This window comes from Larimichthys crocea, chromosome VIII (assembly GCF_000972845.2).
Source record: "Larimichthys crocea isolate SSNF chromosome VIII, L_crocea_2.0, whole genome shotgun sequence".
Taxonomy (NCBI): domain Eukaryota; kingdom Metazoa; phylum Chordata; class Actinopteri; family Sciaenidae; genus Larimichthys; species Larimichthys crocea.
In genome coordinates, this window is record NC_040018.1 from 7,837,024 (window position 1) to 7,854,579 (window position 17,556).

The 17,556-nt window shown below is 41.9% G+C and overlaps 3 protein-coding genes across 5 annotated transcripts; 2 read left to right on the top strand and 1 right to left on the bottom strand.

Annotated features, from left to right (window-relative positions):
* The first annotated feature begins 1,252 nt into the window (after window positions 1-1,252).
* si:ch211-260e23.9 (tumor protein p53-inducible nuclear protein 2) lies at window positions 1,253-4,575 on the top strand. The gene is made up of 4 exons (XM_010733955.3): window positions 1,253-1,406; window positions 2,448-2,592; window positions 2,700-2,859; window positions 3,410-4,575. Exons 2-4 carry the CDS (start codon window positions 2,469-2,471, stop codon window positions 3,636-3,638), a joined length of 513 nt encoding a protein of 170 aa, XP_010732257.1. The 5' UTR covers window positions 1,253-1,406; window positions 2,448-2,468; the 3' UTR covers window positions 3,639-4,575.
* zgc:162297 (uncharacterized protein F13E9.13, mitochondrial) lies at window positions 4,185-10,281 on the bottom strand. 3 transcript variants are annotated; one of them, XR_002042853.2, is made up of 7 exons: window positions 9,702-10,281; window positions 8,702-8,784; window positions 8,443-8,623; window positions 8,194-8,344; window positions 6,807-6,934; window positions 6,565-6,681; window positions 4,729-4,833 (listed from the first exon to the last, which is right to left on the bottom strand). XR_002042853.2 is itself a non-coding variant. In XM_019274046.2 (7 exons), exons 1-6 carry the CDS (start codon window positions 9,898-9,900, stop codon window positions 6,641-6,643), a joined length of 783 nt encoding a protein of 260 aa, XP_019129591.2. In that variant the 5' UTR covers window positions 9,901-10,281; the 3' UTR covers window positions 4,736-4,833; window positions 6,596-6,640. The 3 variants fall into 3 exon arrangements, 2 of the variants coding, with proteins under 2 accessions (XP_010732256.3, XP_019129591.2); XM_019274046.2 differs by having other exon boundaries at window positions 4,736-4,833; window positions 6,596-6,681; XM_010733954.3 differs by lacking the exon at window positions 6,565-6,681 and having other exon boundaries at window positions 4,185-4,833.
* Window positions 10,282-10,516: 235 nt separating this feature from the next.
* Window positions 10,517-16,885, top strand: ccne1 (cyclin E1). The gene is made up of 12 exons (XM_010733953.3): window positions 10,517-10,702; window positions 11,252-11,303; window positions 11,521-11,608; window positions 11,867-11,935; window positions 12,333-12,499; window positions 12,846-12,981; window positions 13,647-13,793; window positions 13,959-14,054; window positions 14,190-14,324; window positions 15,249-15,360; window positions 15,478-15,635; window positions 15,725-16,885. The coding sequence occupies exons 2-12, from the start codon at window positions 11,290-11,292 to the stop codon at window positions 15,908-15,910; spliced, it is 1,308 nt and encodes a 435-aa protein (XP_010732255.2). The 5' UTR covers window positions 10,517-10,702; window positions 11,252-11,289; the 3' UTR covers window positions 15,911-16,885.
* The last annotated feature ends 671 nt before the right edge of the window (window positions 16,886-17,556 follow it).

Consider the following 17,556-nt stretch of genomic DNA (forward strand, 5'->3'; position numbering starts at 1 on the left):
CTCTCTCTGCCCCCTGCTTCCTGTCTATCTACAGCTGTCCTATCTTAAAAGGCCAAAATAATAATCTTAATATATATATATATATTCAATACATCCTTTGTACTGAAGTATTTAAAAGTAAGAATTACATTTTCTAATATCAATAAATTGCTGTAGCCAATTGTTTTAATTGTATTTACAGGAGTGGACAAGAGCCGGCTCTTTGAACCGGCTCGTTCACGATCGACACATCACTAGAAAACACACTGACACCGACATACTGTGTCTATAACGCTACATATGAACCAATGAGACATACACAACGCCATGTTGTGTCTATATTGATATAGTACGTTCTTCTGAGATATTTTGAGAAGTCACATCATAGACATATATACATAGACGCCTCATTGAGCAGGTTGGTCCGTTGCTGCGATACGTTAACTTGTCCGCCATATTGGATGTGGCAGATCTGCCCCGTAAACTAATACAAGGAAATGGACTGAACTTCATAAAGCGCCTTTCTACAAAGTTCTTTAAGTTAATGTCTCTTATACACCCATTCACACACACACTAATATATCTGGGAAACAAACAGGCACCAAAAACAACGTATGTAACTTTTAAAGTGATGATTATAAATGTTTACTCCTTATGTAAGCACCAAACCTGCTGAGTGTTTACAGCTACTAATGTGTGTAACACTGTTACTGTGATGATAAATATTGAAATATTTATATTTAACATTTAATCAGTGTCTATAATAACCAGATCCTGAAATGTAGATGTGATATTTCATGTTTATTGCTAAATAAATATAAATATGACAAATATAAAAAGATATTCACAGTGCAGATGTAGCAGTATAAACAGTGTGAATATATCAAAAATACACACGGAGGGGGGGTGCACATTGATGTGATACATTGATACACGGGGGGCATTGATGAACATACATATCTATACAGCTATACAATTGCAGTCTCTGTGTATGTGTTTCCAAGTTAAAAACCTTGGTAAAGAATACTCTTGCACAGCTTTTTCCGTGTGTTGCCACTCTGCAACTTAAGGGTTGCGCTCTACTTTGTGTATATATGTCTGTGTATATATGTCTGTGTGTTTATGTCTGTGTATATATGTCTGTGTATATACGTCTGTGTATTTATGTCTGTGTGTATATGTCTATGTGTGTATATATGTCTGTGCTGTGCACAACACAAAGCGGGTTTGTTGACATATGACGCAGCGGGCACGCTCGCCCCGCCTCCTCGGGGAGGGCTCTGGTGACGTTTCAGGACACAGCGAGCGCTCTCTCGCCGATAAACAAGTTTCAGAGATCAAAACAATCTGCGAAGAACAGCAGCACAGGCTGATCGTGACCGTGCACCGACCACACCCGAGGACAAGACACCGTTTGATTTGACCAGGTGAGTCAAATTTAAATCTCCACGCATCACGCAGAGTGTGCGTCCTGTGAGGAGGGCTCAGGTTTTATCTGTCTTTTGTTCTCTGACTCCTGTCCTCATAGCTGTGTGATGTTTGCAGCCTCTGTTCTTTGGACTCGCTGTTGTAAAGTGTGTCACAGTCTATGTGACTGTCATCGGGCTGCAGGGATTATGTCACGGGCAGGGTTTGTTGCAGTAATGTGGGTGAGCGGACAGTGTCTGTCTGACAAACAGGCATCCAGACACAGGCGGGGAAACACGGGTCTATTTATGGGTCTGTGTTGTCGAGCAGAAATCTACCAAACGCGTAATAAATGTGTAATATATCACTGTGTGTAATATATTTTATGATATATATGATGATGTCTTTGACAGATAAGGTGAAAATGGGTCTTGTGCAATTGTTCTGACATAAAGATTTGATAAGTAAACAACATGAAGCCAGTGTGTTAGTGACTAGTTTCACTTATTTGTCACAGTAAGGTTTCACAGTTGAAATGTGTTTTTATGTCATAATATGTAATGTTGTGGTACCTAAGGCAGTCTGTACTGAGGACTTCCAAACAAACTGTGTTGCAACAGTGTTGAAATAGTTCCCCCATCATGCTAGAATAACAAATGGTTCCAGGGTGAGCAGTGTGGGACAAAAGGTCAAAGAGCTGCAGGCACAAATAAAAGTTCCCCTCTTTATGGAAGGAATCTAAACCAGTATGACAGATTATATAATATCAGTGTGTATCGTTCGTCCTGTTCCCTCAGCTGTTTCCCCTTCTAAACCGACCCCACGTCACAGCCACGTAACAGCTCAGCCGCTCAGGTTTCTCTGCTGGCGTAAGGGAAGTGGTTGTTGATGCAGAGCGGGCATGTCAGTGGTGTGTTCACTGACACAGCCTCAAGGGGGAGCCAGTTTATAATTTGCACAAGCAGGAAGGAGGTTCAAGTGGATCAACTTCTTCAGCTGACACGCAACTTTCACTGACACGCATTCTTGTAATTCAGCCGTGTTCTGCTGTTCATTCACAGATTTGCTATAGAAGCATCGAGATGATTGGAAAGATTCTTTCTCAGCTGCTCGGGAACGCTGGCGAGGACTTTGAGGCAGCAGACAAGACTTTTGAGGAGCTAATGGAGTTCGAGGAGGGAGAATGGGTCATTGTGGATCTGCCAGGTGAGAGATATTATCTGCTAGAGGTACATCAGTGTAATTCACACCCATGGATCTGTGAGGGTGCAGGATGAAAGCTGATCTGTTGAGCTGTGATGTTCTTTGTACAGAGAACGGGCCGCTGTCAGCCCCCCAGGTGGACCCACTGGAGAACCTGCTGATTGAGCACCCCAGCATGTCTGTCTACCAGATGAGATGCGGGATGAGTGGAGTGGAGGAGGAGGAAGAGGACGAGCTTGGCTCTGATGAAGACGAAGTGGACATCTCCAGGTTACTTTCCATTTCTGTCTCCAGCTTATAAACACACACATTTGTCTTGGATCTTGAGGTCGAATAACCACTGATCACTTTGATCAGTTTGTGTGATGAATGAAGATGTCTCTTGTCATCCATTCCTAAAACAAGCGTGAGCCTCAAACTGCTTGGGAGCTCTGTGACTGATGATTGGAATCATTGATGTTTAGGGGACAGCCCTCCACAGGTTGACACATGACTTTCCATCTGCTGTCTGACCGCACATTTAATCAAACGCAAATTATTCCTTCAAAGGATAAGAAGTCCTGAGGCACGGTCAAGATTTGGGTCACTCCAGCTGTTTTAGGGATGGATGATATGTATTGACAGTCTGTCTTAATCCCAGTGCTCATATTAACTGTAATGAAAGTTTAATCCTAAACTAACCTCCGAGACACGATGAGCGTCCTCACCTCCAGGGTCTAAATTTAACTGGTTTTCACACAGAGCTGGTGTACAGTGAAACTTCTCTCTCATATTATATTTCATCATCACATACTGTAACACCTCTCCTGTGTGTATCCAGGCCAGTGGCAGTGAGGCGGCACATATCCTGGTGTCTGGCTGCCTGGGGAATTCCTCTACCCTGCAACATCCAGCTGCTGGCTGTGCAGAGAGCCAGGACCCAGGCTGAGAGGAAGAAGCTGAGCCACCGGGCCCTTCACAGGCAGAACCTGGCTAAGACGCGATTCTCCCCGGCAGAGAAACGCTACGGCCACTTCAAGCAGCCCTGCCAGCGTCTCTACAACTACTGAACAACAACCCTACTGCGAGTGCGGTGTGTCTCATGTTGCCTCCACCATAGCCCAGCGTGCAGCACAGTGCCTTGATTCTAAAGCCCTCAGGTTTTTCACCTCACACAGTTAATTCTGCATATCCACCAAGGTGAAGCATATGAGACTCACCTTTCTTTGCAGTGAAATGATCAAACGTAAGCCAAATGAACCACAGCAACACACGTTTATATGCATTTGTTAATACATCAACCTGCACTGTAATTCTCATGTCTGAAGCCACTGAAAACAACAAACCTTCATCTCTGACATCATGAATGACTTGGGTTGGGAAAGCATCAGTAACACACACACAGTTACTTTCGTATGAAAGCCTTTGTACATTATCAGATGACAACATTTGAGCTGTTTGACTTGTTTTTAGATTGATTAGATATAAGTAGGGGTAGGGCCTGTAGGAAGCTGGAGGTGTGTGTGTGTTTGTGTGTGTGTGTGTGTTATTTTAAAGGTGTTGGTAAACACTGATCCAAGTCTGAAAAATTCAAACCTGCTCTAAATTATGATGCAGGTGGATTATGATACGCTTGGATTGGTTTCCTCTTTGTTTCTATTCATGTATGTTTTATATCACGTGCCTTAGCTTTAGAAGTTCTTGTGATGAGTGTGTTAAAAGTTGATTTTATATCACATTGACCTGTACAGATTTCATGTGTGAAAACATGAGGATTTGTGAAAGATAAAGGTTCCATTTGTTCCTAATTGAGGAATAATTACAAACCACTGTTCATTTTGTATGGAGTGTGCCATTTCGTACTTTCCAGCAGGTACTCACTTTTTCATGTGACACAAATTGTTCATTTTAGACTCACGAGTGTAAATACAGTTGAATATTATGTTTTTCTATTTGTGCTTATTTATAAAATGTACAAAAAAATGCAAATAAATCTTGTTTTCTTAAGCTGGTGGCTGTTTTTATTGTGGCATTACAAACACGTAAGGCGGTGAGGGTGATGACAGAAAGCCTGTCATTTTAGAAGGTCACGTCTCTTTCCCATAAACCTCTTCACTCGCTCCGGGTCGACTCCGTTGGCCCAGTGGCCACCCTCCTTGAAATGAGAACCTATGATCATCCCATTTGCATCGAGGTATCGTTCCATGTTGTCATGGGTCACTCCAGAACCTATGAGCACTGGGATGCTCACGGACTGGGAAACGTCTGTGAAAGCAAAGAACCAGCAGTTGTTTTTAAACACGCACACACACAAGTTTATAGTCACACAAATCCATGGGACAGATTTCTGAATGTCACCCACACTGTCCGTCATGATGGTGAGACGGGGGGTGGGGGGCTGTGATACAAATAGTAACCTTTGGACACAGAAGCCAACCTTCGCACTGACATGTAAGATCCAGAACGAACGAAAAAGAGAGTGTGCATGTGTGCTGGGTAAAGTGCGTGTGTGTTTGTTCTCGTCTGACAGTGCACTCATGTGCATGAATCCAGGCTATGTGCCTGTTTAACTCCCGTGTTTACGGTCTTGTATGTCTTGCTGGAGACTCTGCCTAAAATAGAAGCCCTGGTGTTGCTATGAGAGAGACATAGTCCAGATCTCAGACCCAGTGACCCTGAGCAGATACAAACCTTAGTGCCTTCCGTCAAAGCCTCCTTGGCTACTGATTAAGCTGCTGCTGATATATATTTATCTATATATATATATATATTATATAATATATCTATATCTATATATATATAAAGTATTCAAACTATGGCAGGATCAAGTACAGAAGCAGCATCAACTGAATGTAGTCAAGTATTAACAGTGCTGATACTCATTATATAAGTTGTTTCTGATCCCTTTCAGAATATTTTTTTATTTATTTACAACATGAAGTTATCTATCTTATATAACAAAACAAGCAGTATTTTAATATATATGCAGTATACTATAGAGTTATTCATAGATTCCTCTTAAAGTTAACAAAACTGAAATATTACCACTTTTGTCCACAGGGGCCACCAGAATTAATACAAGAAGAAAGTTCTGTCTCTATTATACACCTTATTAAGCTGATATGCCAATTCTGCTATATATCTACATATGTACACTACATACGCTAACTCCAGCACACACATGAAATTAGAATTAAAACATAAAATCATAGCTTCTGGTTTTAGTTTCAGTTGCCTGTTTATACAACGAGCAGACACGGAGTGTGTCTACATGTGTGTTTTTCCACTTGCTGTCCTTTTAGCTCCATTTTGGTCTCCTCCTTCAACTCAATATCTGGACATGAAACTGCTAAATGTTCCACTGTGTTCACCAGCTAGTCACTAACTTTGTCTGTCTGTGTAGTGAGTGGACCTGTGGGTTTATCAGAGCTTTTCACTGAAAACAGAATGAAAACTGTAGAGTTATGGACTGTAAAATCAGAACGGTGAAAGTGAAAAGGGGCTTTGGAGGACTGAGAGCAACTGCAGAATCAGACGATAATCATCTGTGGGGTGGTGACAACATTCACGTTACACATCATCCATTTCTTTCATTGTTATCAGGCCCCTTTTCACTGCAGACATTTGACTTGTCATAGTAGGAGAAGCACAGTTATCACTAATAACATTAACACTGGCTCTGTTTATATATTGTGTGACAGTTAGCCAGCACGCACAATACCAGCACCCTGCAGCTGAAGCAGCTAAATGAATTTCATTTCATTTTATTATATACGACTCTGCTCTTCATGGTAAGATGCCCTCCACACGGCCGATAAAGTAAAAAGATATTGATGAGTGCATCCTTAAGTGTAGTGCTTGAGTAAATGTAGTTACAGTCCACCACTGGAATGTAGTAGAGACATATAAAGTAACACGCAATGAAAAGGCCATTAATACTTATATACTGCTGTATATGTGAGAGAGGCAGAGACAGAGTGGGTGTGCATATCCTACATTCTTAAACTGAGCCACAGTGCAGCCAGACCTAATGTTCGGATGGGTGCCATACTGCTGATCACTGGTCTGAGTGTCAGGAACTCCCATGGGCTGTCCTATAGGTGAAGGTGTCCTCTGGTGGACAGACAGGGTAGTGACTTAAAATGATTGTAATATACACTGTTGCCCATATTGTCAAGCTGTGCGATCAAAGCTAGCATTCGTCGCAGCACCATATGGCACCATGAGTGTAGAATAACCTCTGAGCTCCCGCGGGTCAGCCTGCACTCCTGTAGCCGTTCCTGTGATGATGAGTCCATCAGAGAGGAAGAACTCGGCAGCATGCGCCGTCTCTTCAATGCTCACGTCTGATGTCAGGGCGTGGGAGCTGGAAAACACACATACAGTATGCACACACACACACACTGGTTGGGAATAAAACTGAAACAAAATCTGAACAGTTGGGTAAATCACGTGCAGAGAGAAGGAATGACCAATTTAGAGACAAGGATTTAACCTCTGGTCCCATATTGAAAAGAGACATATTGAGATTTCCTTTTTTGATTATAAAACTACTACTTACTATATAAATACTGTGAAGGTATGAAAACACTCAGGGCCGTTTCTAACTGTTTGGGGGCCCTTTGCAAGATGCTATTTGAAACTGTGAGGGAGATATTCCTAACCTTTTCAGATGATCTGTGGCAATGCAACAGTCTGATACATTATAAGAGGAAAACAGGTAGAGTACATTAATAAATGCAACAGATGCAGCATGAAAACTGTTTTTTTTTTATGGTAAACTTTGAAAACAGGTGACATTAAAAGTTTACTGTTTTGGATTGGTGGTTTTTATAACCACCAATCCAAAACGGTAAACTTTTTTATAGCTTATGAGCAAGGCTAAGCTGCTATAATAGGGAGGCTGTGACTGTGTTTGTGGGGTAATCAAGTCAAAATCACCTTTGGGCTGGGCTGTCATGCAGTAAGTGGCATCTGCCAACAGGTATGACAGGCTGCTTATAACCTATAAAAAACTTTTAATAATTTATAATAAAGACAAGTACTAGTAATTCTCCCAAAATATATGGAGGCTGAACTTGCAGCTTGGCCCCCTGATGATGCGGCAGGGCCCTATACATCCGCATAGTCCACATATAGCAAGAAACGGCTCTGAAAACACACAAAGCACACAGCCCGTACTCAGAAACTGAGCCATTAGGACTTTGGTATGGTTTTGATGTCACAACTACAGCCCCATGCCCAACCTTGACCCACCATCCGAAAAGGCTACAATCTGTTACCTGTGGTTGACCTGAGCTCCAGAGACATGTGTGAGAGAGGAGATATAAAGATATATTAATATGTTTTTTGGTACTGAAACCACAAATATGTCTTGATAGATATCAAAACGTCCAAAAAAAAAAAAACATGTGAAATATGTGGAACCTTTTAAATTTGCCAAAAGATGGCCTTAAATCACCTATAAATAACTAACATTTGTCGACTTAACCCAAAATTATATGTGTCACTCTTCTTTTGCTACAGTTCCTTTCAGAGATATAAAGTGTCAAATATGCATCCAGGTCATTCTTGCATATGAGTGGCTCAACAGGTTTCTTTAGACTGTACAGATGACAATCTCACCTGTGCTTCTTTTTGATGTCGGTGAAGATCTGCACATGCTCAGCTCCAATCTGCTTACGATATCTCAGTAAGTCTCCGGCGCAGGCGTTCAGGAGGCCCTCGTCCGCCACGTGAGAAAAGACAAAACCCTCAGCCCTGATGAAATCCAGACCTGGGAACATACAGCGACACTGTAATGTCATATGTGGCTAACTGATCGCAAGTCTGACTTACAGGTAGATAAGAACGTAATTGGTGTAAAGACTGAACCTGAAGCCAGAGCTATGGCCAGGGCCTGCTGGTTAGCAGAAGACAGTATTTGCACTCCGAGCGGCATGGACGGGCAGACACTTCTCACAGCGGTGCACACTGCAGTCATACAGGCACACACCTCAGGGCCCACAGAGAAGGAGTAAGGGATATCATGCATGTTCTCAATGATTAAACCATCCTGAAAGAGAGGTTTACAGGTCATGGTGTTACCTGGAAAGACTTCAGATTTAAAAGGCATTCACACACTGTAACTTACAATCCCTGCATCGCGGTAGATTGCTGCCTCCTTGCATGCTTCTTCTGTGATCTGGGACATTTTCATACAACCCAGAGGGGTGCCTGAGAGAGACGAGAACCTCAGTTACACTGAGTACAGAATACAGTGTGAAGGAGAAACTACAGTGGACGCACAGTGTCTGTATATATAAAAGTCTCACTCTAACAAAAAACTGACCTGATTATACAGCAATGAAAACATATTTTATTTGCCATATTTTGTAAATAGAGACACACTGGACCTACAGCTCTGCTGTCGTGGGGACAGATACAGGAAATCTTTCCTGCCACATGCAACCACACTGTATAATAATAACAGCTAGGTCATAATTTACAATTTTCAATTCACAGTCACTTCACATTTCTCCCCTTACTTTGCACAACACTGCCAATTTGCTGTATACAGTATACCTCTGTACAATATATTTTATTTATTATTGCTATTTGATATTTTATTATGTATAGTTTTCTCTTATATTTTTATTCTTATGTTGTCTATTGCCACTGTGTGTAATGCTGCTGCTGCACTGTAATTTCCCAGCTTGGGATAAATAAAGTATCTATCTATCTATCTATCTATCTATCTATCTATCTATCTATCTATCTATCTATCTATCTATCTATAAGTGGAAGTCTACTTTTACTTGAATTGTTTCCACTACATTCCACTTTGACAGTGAAGTTAGTTACTCTGCATACTCTCTGTTATAGATTACACTACCCACCAGTAAATAAGTTTAACTAAGCTTCACATAAGACCACTTGGAACAGCAAAGCGTTACATCAACATTCACGTACAGGCATAAATATTGTAATAATGTAATAGGGCCTATGTAACAGTATAACATTCATTTTTTCTGCTTTTTACATTTTGCTAAATAAATAAACTCCACTTTTACCTAAGAAACATTCTCAGTACAGGAGTATTTTTAAAGTACTGCAGTAGCCTAAGTAACTTTTACTTTTAGAGGTGAGTTTACCTGGTAAGGCTTTAACATGAACCATTCCAATCACCACAGATTTCATTCGCCCAAAAAGCTCCAAAAACTTCATGTTCCCGTTTGTGTGTGTGTGTGTGTGTGTGTGAAGAAACCATGGAGAGGAAATATTCTGTTTTTTTTGTTTGTTTGCTTTTTTGTCTTTCGAAACATGGGGACCACGTGACCGGTCAAAGGTCATGTTAAAAAAATCGATCTAAATCTTTTAAAATCTATATCGAGAACAGAGCAGGAAACTTGTGCAGGATCCAAACGCATATATCAGTGCAGACAGTGTGTGTGTGTGTGTGTACAAAGCTTTATAATGGGGGATATGTGACATTATGTGCGCCTGGCTGCAGCATCCGCGGGCTAACATAGTTCATTTTCTGCTAAATAATAGACGCGCCCAGGGTGACAACGACTTGCAGCCACGTTTGGAGTCCATGGACCGATATGGCACGATGATCTCACCACACTTTTGTCTTGTCATGTTTTTATTTCGAGTTTAATCCAAAGCACTCAGTGCTTTGTTTACATCTGACAGGACTAGCCACGCGGTTGCCCGGGCACTTCCTCTTGGGAAGCTCCGCCCCCGCAGCTGTCACCGGCGGCAGACACGCCTCCACCGGTGTTTTTTTTTATTATAAACTTTATTTTGCCTTTTTTTTCTTCAGCAGCAATAAAAGGATTAAGCGTTAAACATGTGCGCGCTCTATAGGTGCAAAGCTGTTGGTGAATGGAGCTGGAGTTAGTTTTTAAAAAAGAGGCTCGAAGGTTTAGCGCCAAGTTAAATGCGCTCCTCCCTGACGTTGATGCTCGCAGTCATCTGTTCTCTACAAGGCGCCAGCTCAGAGGAAGTAGCCCCACCGGCCTGGACACACACACGCATCCACAGATTACCTCCTGAATCCGAACAACAGAGGAACTCACACACAACGTGCACTTCTTTTTTTATTTCCTTTTGCAAGACAAGAGTGAACTTCAAGGGCAAGAAACTTGAGGTGAGCCGGATGGAAACATTTCAAACTTTTTCCTTTTATAATCACCGCGTCGAAGTGAGCTGCTGCTTTAGCAAAAAAAAGCTAAAGTTGTTGTAGTAGTGTGGTTAATGAAATAAATAAAAGTGTGTGTTCGTGTTAACCGGCTGCTCGGTGTCGGTGTTAAATGTTTTGAATTGAAAAAGGAAAACAGGCTGTGCGCCCTGCTTGTTCGGCCATTATGCGGGGCAAGCCAGCTGTCCCAAGTGTTAGTGTTAGAGAGGGAAATAACAAATAAATAAATAAAAATACACCAAATAACCAAGCTGGACAGTTAATATAACGTCTGCTGTGTGACACTTGTTGATTTCAGGAACATGCGTGCGTCCTGTGGCACTTTTTGGCGACTTTTAACATCGCGTACTGTTTCCATTTCCCCGCGCCAGGCTGAGCTGGGCTTTGTCAGAAGGAGGGAGTTCAGTGTGGGGGTTGGGAGTGTGTGTGTTAGTGTGTTAGTGTGTGTTTTCTTAAACCCCCCCCAAAAAAAATAAAATAAAATCTTCTCATTCACAGGTTTACTCTGGAAAAGGACGCACAGACCTCTGAGGAGAATGCGGGGTAACCGGTGAGTTTCATCCTTTTTTTTTTTTTTTTTTTTTTTTTTTTTTTTTTTGATTTTGCGCGTCAATCAAAAGAGTGACGACAACTTGATTTAGCCATCCGGGTAGTTAGCCTGTAGCTATGTGACCTTATTTTTTATTTTTTATTTTTTGGATCAAATCGAGGCTCCTTCAAATGTTTCATGCTTTCTTTCAACTTTCTTTTTTTGTGTGTCGTTAAAGGGAAGAGACACAACCGAAGACTGTCGCTCCCGAGGCGCCCAGAGAAACTACAGTACAACCGAGAAAGAGGAAGGCAGATGTTGCCATTGTAAGTAGTCTGAAAAGGCTTTGCAGGCTTTTAAACTGGCCCTTTACACACACAAGCCTTCAGCTGTGGCTATGTTTCTCATTGAATAATGAAAATATCAAACCGGTATCGCATATATTCACAAAAGTACGGTTGATCATGCAGCTTATATTGTGTTATTAATGGAGTTAGGGTTTAGTTTGTTTTCCACAAACTTTCATCAGCAGTGGGAATTCATTTTAACTGGATATCATGTCAAATATCTTCCATCCTTTTTAGTATTTACACGATGTGGATGATGACTATGAGGTGGCGGAGATGACGAAGAAGAAACAGCGGGACTGTGAGGTGGGATTGCTTATCTGTAATTGTACAATATGTTTGTGTTGATTTGTCCTGTACACGTGACATCCATTGCACGTCTGTCTGTCCTGGGAGAGGGATCCCTCCTCTGTGGCTCTTCCTGAGGTTTCTTCCACATTTTTTCCCTGTTAAAGGTTTTTTGTGTCACTCGAACCGAGGGTCTAAGGACAGAGGGTGTCACCCCCTGTACAGATTGTAAAGCCCTCTGAGGCAAAATGTACTTTGTGACTTTGGGCTATACAAATAAAATTGATTTGATCTTTTAACACTTGGTGGCTAAACGTATGCCAGCCTTAACCCGGGCCCTCGGTTCTGTTAATGTGTCTGCGGGTCTGTCCCCTCACATTTTCTTTGTGTTGACCTCTCTGCTTTTCCTCTGAAGCCTGGATGGAGTCCTGATCCCGTTTACACGAGTCCACAGAGGTGGATCCCCACACCCGATGAGGAAGAAGACCAACCAGTGTCCCTGATAAATGCAGGCTTCCCCCACTATAACTTTACCAACATATTCACGACGCCTGTGCATTGCGCCCCACTGCCCCCACTGTGGTGAGTGTTGTTGACTCTCTCGGGTTAGGCTCAATATCCTGCAGCTACCCGTGCTCTCTCTCTTGTAAACAAACACATACTGATGGGTTTCAGGTTAAAGACATGCCCAGGCAACAAGGCCTAGACTTATCTTAGATGAATTAATTTACAGTCGTTACAGCTTAAAGTTCTCCTTCACCTTCAGTCACTTCCCCCTTAACTAAAGCTAATACAGCCTTGTAGAAACTGCATTGTTTTCTGTTTACTGTGGTTTATGTGTCTGTCTGTGGACAATCATACTTTTAAATCTAAGTGGTACAGCTTTGCAGTCAAGAGTTACCATTGTGTCCCTCTGTTTTGTCATCAGCTGGGCCAGTAAGGATGTGGTATGGAACAACATGTTGGAGAAGGATAAAACCTACACCAGGGACGTCCACATGATGGAGAACCATCCACATCTGCAGCCCAAGATGAGGGCAATTCTCCTGGACTGGCTCATGGAGGTCTGTACCATCTTTTGACTGAAGGGTTTCTTCCATATTTTATATGTAGATATAAAAACATGTCCATTCCAGAACCACTACTACACATATCACTGCTGTTTCACTACTTTTTAGTGAAGACAGAAAGGTCCCCCTGCTTTTGAGCTCCACAAAATTCCAACCAGAGCCGTGACCTGAACTCTTTCTTTGTCACTTGGAATAAACTCTGGAAATTTTTATGGTTAAAAAATCCTTGACCTGTTTTTCCTTGAGACTAAATGGGCTCCAAACAGAGTCTGTACCAGGAAACAGGAATCAGGTTTAAAAAAACTAACAAACAATTCACAGCAGCTAGTGACATTTCTAAGAGCTGTGGCCAGACACATACGTGATTAACACTTAACCCACCACAAAGTTTCCTTCCTTGCTTTTAACCACTTCTGAATTTTTGTTGGTTGTGTCTCTTTATGAAACGTATGGAATCAGCAAAGATACTAATGGCTCTGTTCCAATCAGTGCAACAAAGATTTTCCATGAGACAAGCTTCAGGTGGAATGTTGTTCCGTCACTGTTGTGAACTTCCTGATACCATTTAATGCCCATTTCATATTTTCATATATGCAAACCTGCGCATGGATACGTTCTGATGTCATGGAAGGTCACGTGATGTTCTGTTTGTGTTTCAGGTGAGTGAAGTGTACAAGCTGCACAGGGAGACGTACCACCTCGCTCAGGACTACTTTGACCGCTTCATGGCCACACAGAGAAACGTGTTCAAATCAACGCTGCAGCTCATCGGTATCACCTGTCTCTTCATCGCTGCTAAAGTCGAGGTGAGAAGGGTTGGACCACACAGGGATGATCCAAATCCCCGGTTTTAAAGAAGGCTGTAGTTCTTTGTGGGCTTTGGTGTGTGTGTCTTTGTCTTTGTTGCCTTGCCCCTTTTCTTCTACAACATTGTGAGTTAGTTGTTCTAATGCTCTGCCATCTTCTTCCAGGAGATGTATCCTCCCAAGGTCCACCAGTTTGCCTATGTGACAGACGAAGCCTGCACTGAAGATGAGATTCTCAGTATGGAAATCATTATTATGAAGGTGAAGACCACACACTCTTAATTTTAGAGCACGTTTGTCCGAAAAGTATTTAAATTTATCTGGATTTTGCAAAGCTGGGGGGGAAAAAAAAGCCAAACACCAACAGCTTGTCTGCTCTGTCTTTTCCTCACACAGGAGCTGAAGTGGAGTCTGAGCCCACAGACTCCGGTCTCCTGGCTCAATGTGTACATGCAGGTGGCCTACCTGAAAGAGACAGACGAGCTGCTCATCCCCAGATACCCCCAGGCTACATTCACACAGATCGCAGAGGTGTGTTGTTGTTGTTTTCTTTTTTAATAATAAATTGATATCTGTTATGTACTTATTGATCAAATGACAGAAATATGAGGCTTCGACCAGATGTGCACGGTTCTGTTTAACGTTTCAGCCACACCACAGCCTGGTGTCCGTCTCACCTGTGACAGTGTGATTCACAGCAGAGTTATCTGGATGCTTTAATTGTTTCTTTAAGATTTGATTAATAAAATCAGTATTACAGAGAGATATTTGTAAAACTCTAGCTCTAGTTTCTACAAACAGTCGGCAGCATGTAACAAACAAAGTTCAACTCTTTAACTGTGTCAGTCATAAGTATTTAAATCAGCAATACTTGTAGGCTAATTGGGCTTAATAGTATCACACACTACTGTTGTTCAACACCTGGGTAAAATGTCAGGAATGTTGTTGTGAATGAAGCCAAGCCTTTCAGTGTCTCTCCATTGGTTTTAGGTCATGACTAACCTGTTGGTTTGGCAAAGCAGGATGAGAAGTGTAGCCCAGCATGGAGCAGAGGAAAGGGAAAGATGAGAACACTTTGTCAGAACACAGGTGGATATGTTTAATGTAACATTTCAAACCCAGGAGACAACATTTAGTCCTTGAACGTGAACTTGATCTGTGGGTAACCTCCATTATCTTGTTAAATCGTGGTACCCCGTCTCTCTGGTGTTGACGGTCATGATTTCTATTCACTGTTCAGCCATGGTTGGTCTCAGAGACAATGTTGTTGGCCAGTCTTAGTGTTATCGTGGTCAGCAGCACCCTCTCTCCCAACAACCTGTCATAAGCATATATTGGCCTAAAAATCACAGATGATGATCATGCTTTCTTTTTTTCTAAGAACAAGTTATGCTCTGATGCTTAATTACACATTCTTTTCTCTGTTTTTTTTTTTTTTTTTTTTTTTTCCCCTAGTTGTTGGACCTGTGTATGTTAGATATGCGTTGCCTTGAGTTTTCGAATGGCATCCTCGCTGCTTCAGCCCTGTTTCACTTCTCTTCTCTGGAGCTGGTGGAAAATGTCTCAGGTAAACAAAACAAACTTCTCCAAATGAGAGATTTACTCTTCTTGAGCAAAAATTAAATGAGAACATCCTAGTTTCTGTTGCCCTGACTCATCACTGTTTGTCCTTCTGTCTGTGCAGCTCTGAAGAGGGTGGAGGTAGAGGAGTGCGTGAGGTGGATGGTGCCGTTTGCCATGGCACTGCGGGAGTTCGGTGGGACACCTATGAAGACGTTCCCAGGAATCCCTGCAGATGACATGCACAACATCCAAACCCACGCTGCATACATCACATGGCTGGTGAGTGAAAGTATTGTAATGAAAATAACTGCCATCTTCTGCTTTCTGCTGACCCCACACTTAATCTGCGTATTTGTTTTTGTCTGCAGGACAAGGCCTACTCTTACCAGGACGTGGAGCTGGAGCACCACAACAACTGTCCTGTCCCGTCAGGAGTCCTGACTCCACCCCTGAGCAGTGAGAAAACCGAAGAGCTGGTACGAGTGGACGCCACGATGCTGAAAATCAGGCCAAGAATGCGTACACCATCCCCACAGTGGCCTGATCCACAGTAGCGAAGCAAACACACTGAAACTGACAAAGACAACAGAAAATCCTAATTAGTTTTTATATTACAACACCTGGGATGTGTCGACTCTGCAGTACCAGTACACATACTGTATGAATTATTGGATTACGGTGGGATGCATTGTTGAAAATGTTCTCTTTTCAAAGTCATGCTGATTTTTTTTTTTTTTTTTTTTTTTTTTTTTTTTTTTTTTTTTTTTTTGGATCCAGATGCTTTTAAATGTCTCTGTAATGGATGCACGCACTGACTTTGGCTAAACTGGGGAGACACAGAGTGAGCGAATAGTCCAACCACCCCCCCGCCCACAGGAAACTTTCCTCCAGTGTGGATGAAAATGGATGAAACTTGGGTTGGGACGGGATGACTTGGCTCGAGGACATTTTTGTTTTTTTTGAACAGCATTGTACCCATTGCTTGCATTAATTACCAACCACACCTACATTTAGTGGTTGCCGTTTTTATTTTCTATGCAGAGGCCAAATCGAATGGACATTTTATGGAGTCTCTACGTAATTTAGTTTGTGTGTGTGTGTGGTGATTGCTGTTTTAAATCTGTTAGTGGCCTCATTTGCCCAAAAAACTATTTCTAGAGTCACATTTGGCTCTATGTGCTGCTATAAAAGTGGGCTTTGCATGATGGAGGGGGTGAGTGGGTGTGTGTGTGTGTCTGTGTGTCTGTGTGTGTGTGTGTATATATGAGCTAGTTTGTTGCTCTTGTTTTTGGTTCTACTGTTGCCATTTTATTGGACAAAACATGGCCATGTTTTGCTTGGGGACCAATAGCTCAGCTACCTACATGGAAGTGGATAGTGAACCAACCAGGCTTCAGAAGCTGAAATATTGATTGTATTTAACTTTTATTTTAATCCCAACCTGCAGTTTGTTTTTTTCCCCCACCACCAAAATGTAAGATTTCTATCTGACTTTTTAAATAAAATGCTGCTACATATTTTCCATTAAAGAGTTGTTTCTGAGGACTTTTTGAAGCTGCAGTATCCATGTTAAAGTGTGACTTTCCTCCATGTTCTCCTTCAACTCCTGAAGAAATCAGATTCACTCTGTGTGTTTTCCACTAGATGTCAGTGTGATGCTGTCTGTCTGAACAAACTCTCCTCGCCAAGAAAGAGAAACCTGAAAGTGACCAGATCAGACATCAATATCAACAACTGGGGAAGACAATACGACGTGTATTTTAATGACAGAACGGAGCTTTCCAGTGAGTTTGGACATTTGAGCCTTAAGTATGTTAAAGACTTGCGTAATGTATTCTTAGAAATAACCAAAGTACCACACAGAGACATGTCCAGATTTGGTTTCAGCTCTCTGGTTATTTAAAGAGCTCCACAGATCTATCCAGTCAGAAGAGGCCTCTTAGCTAAACACACTATAATATGTCAGATCTTTTATTAGCTTATAATACTTTTCAGTCAGACTATCATTGCAGTCATAGAATTTTAAAAAATACTTCAGGAAGAAGAGCTGAGGATGGATCCCTCTTTCAGGACAGTCATGCAGTGCACACATGGGCCTAAACAATGATCAGAGTGCAGTTTGCATGTTAATATGTTGAATACTTTGCAGATACTTTGACAAAAACAGAAGCACCGCTGAGTGATGAGTGCAGCCTCTGTG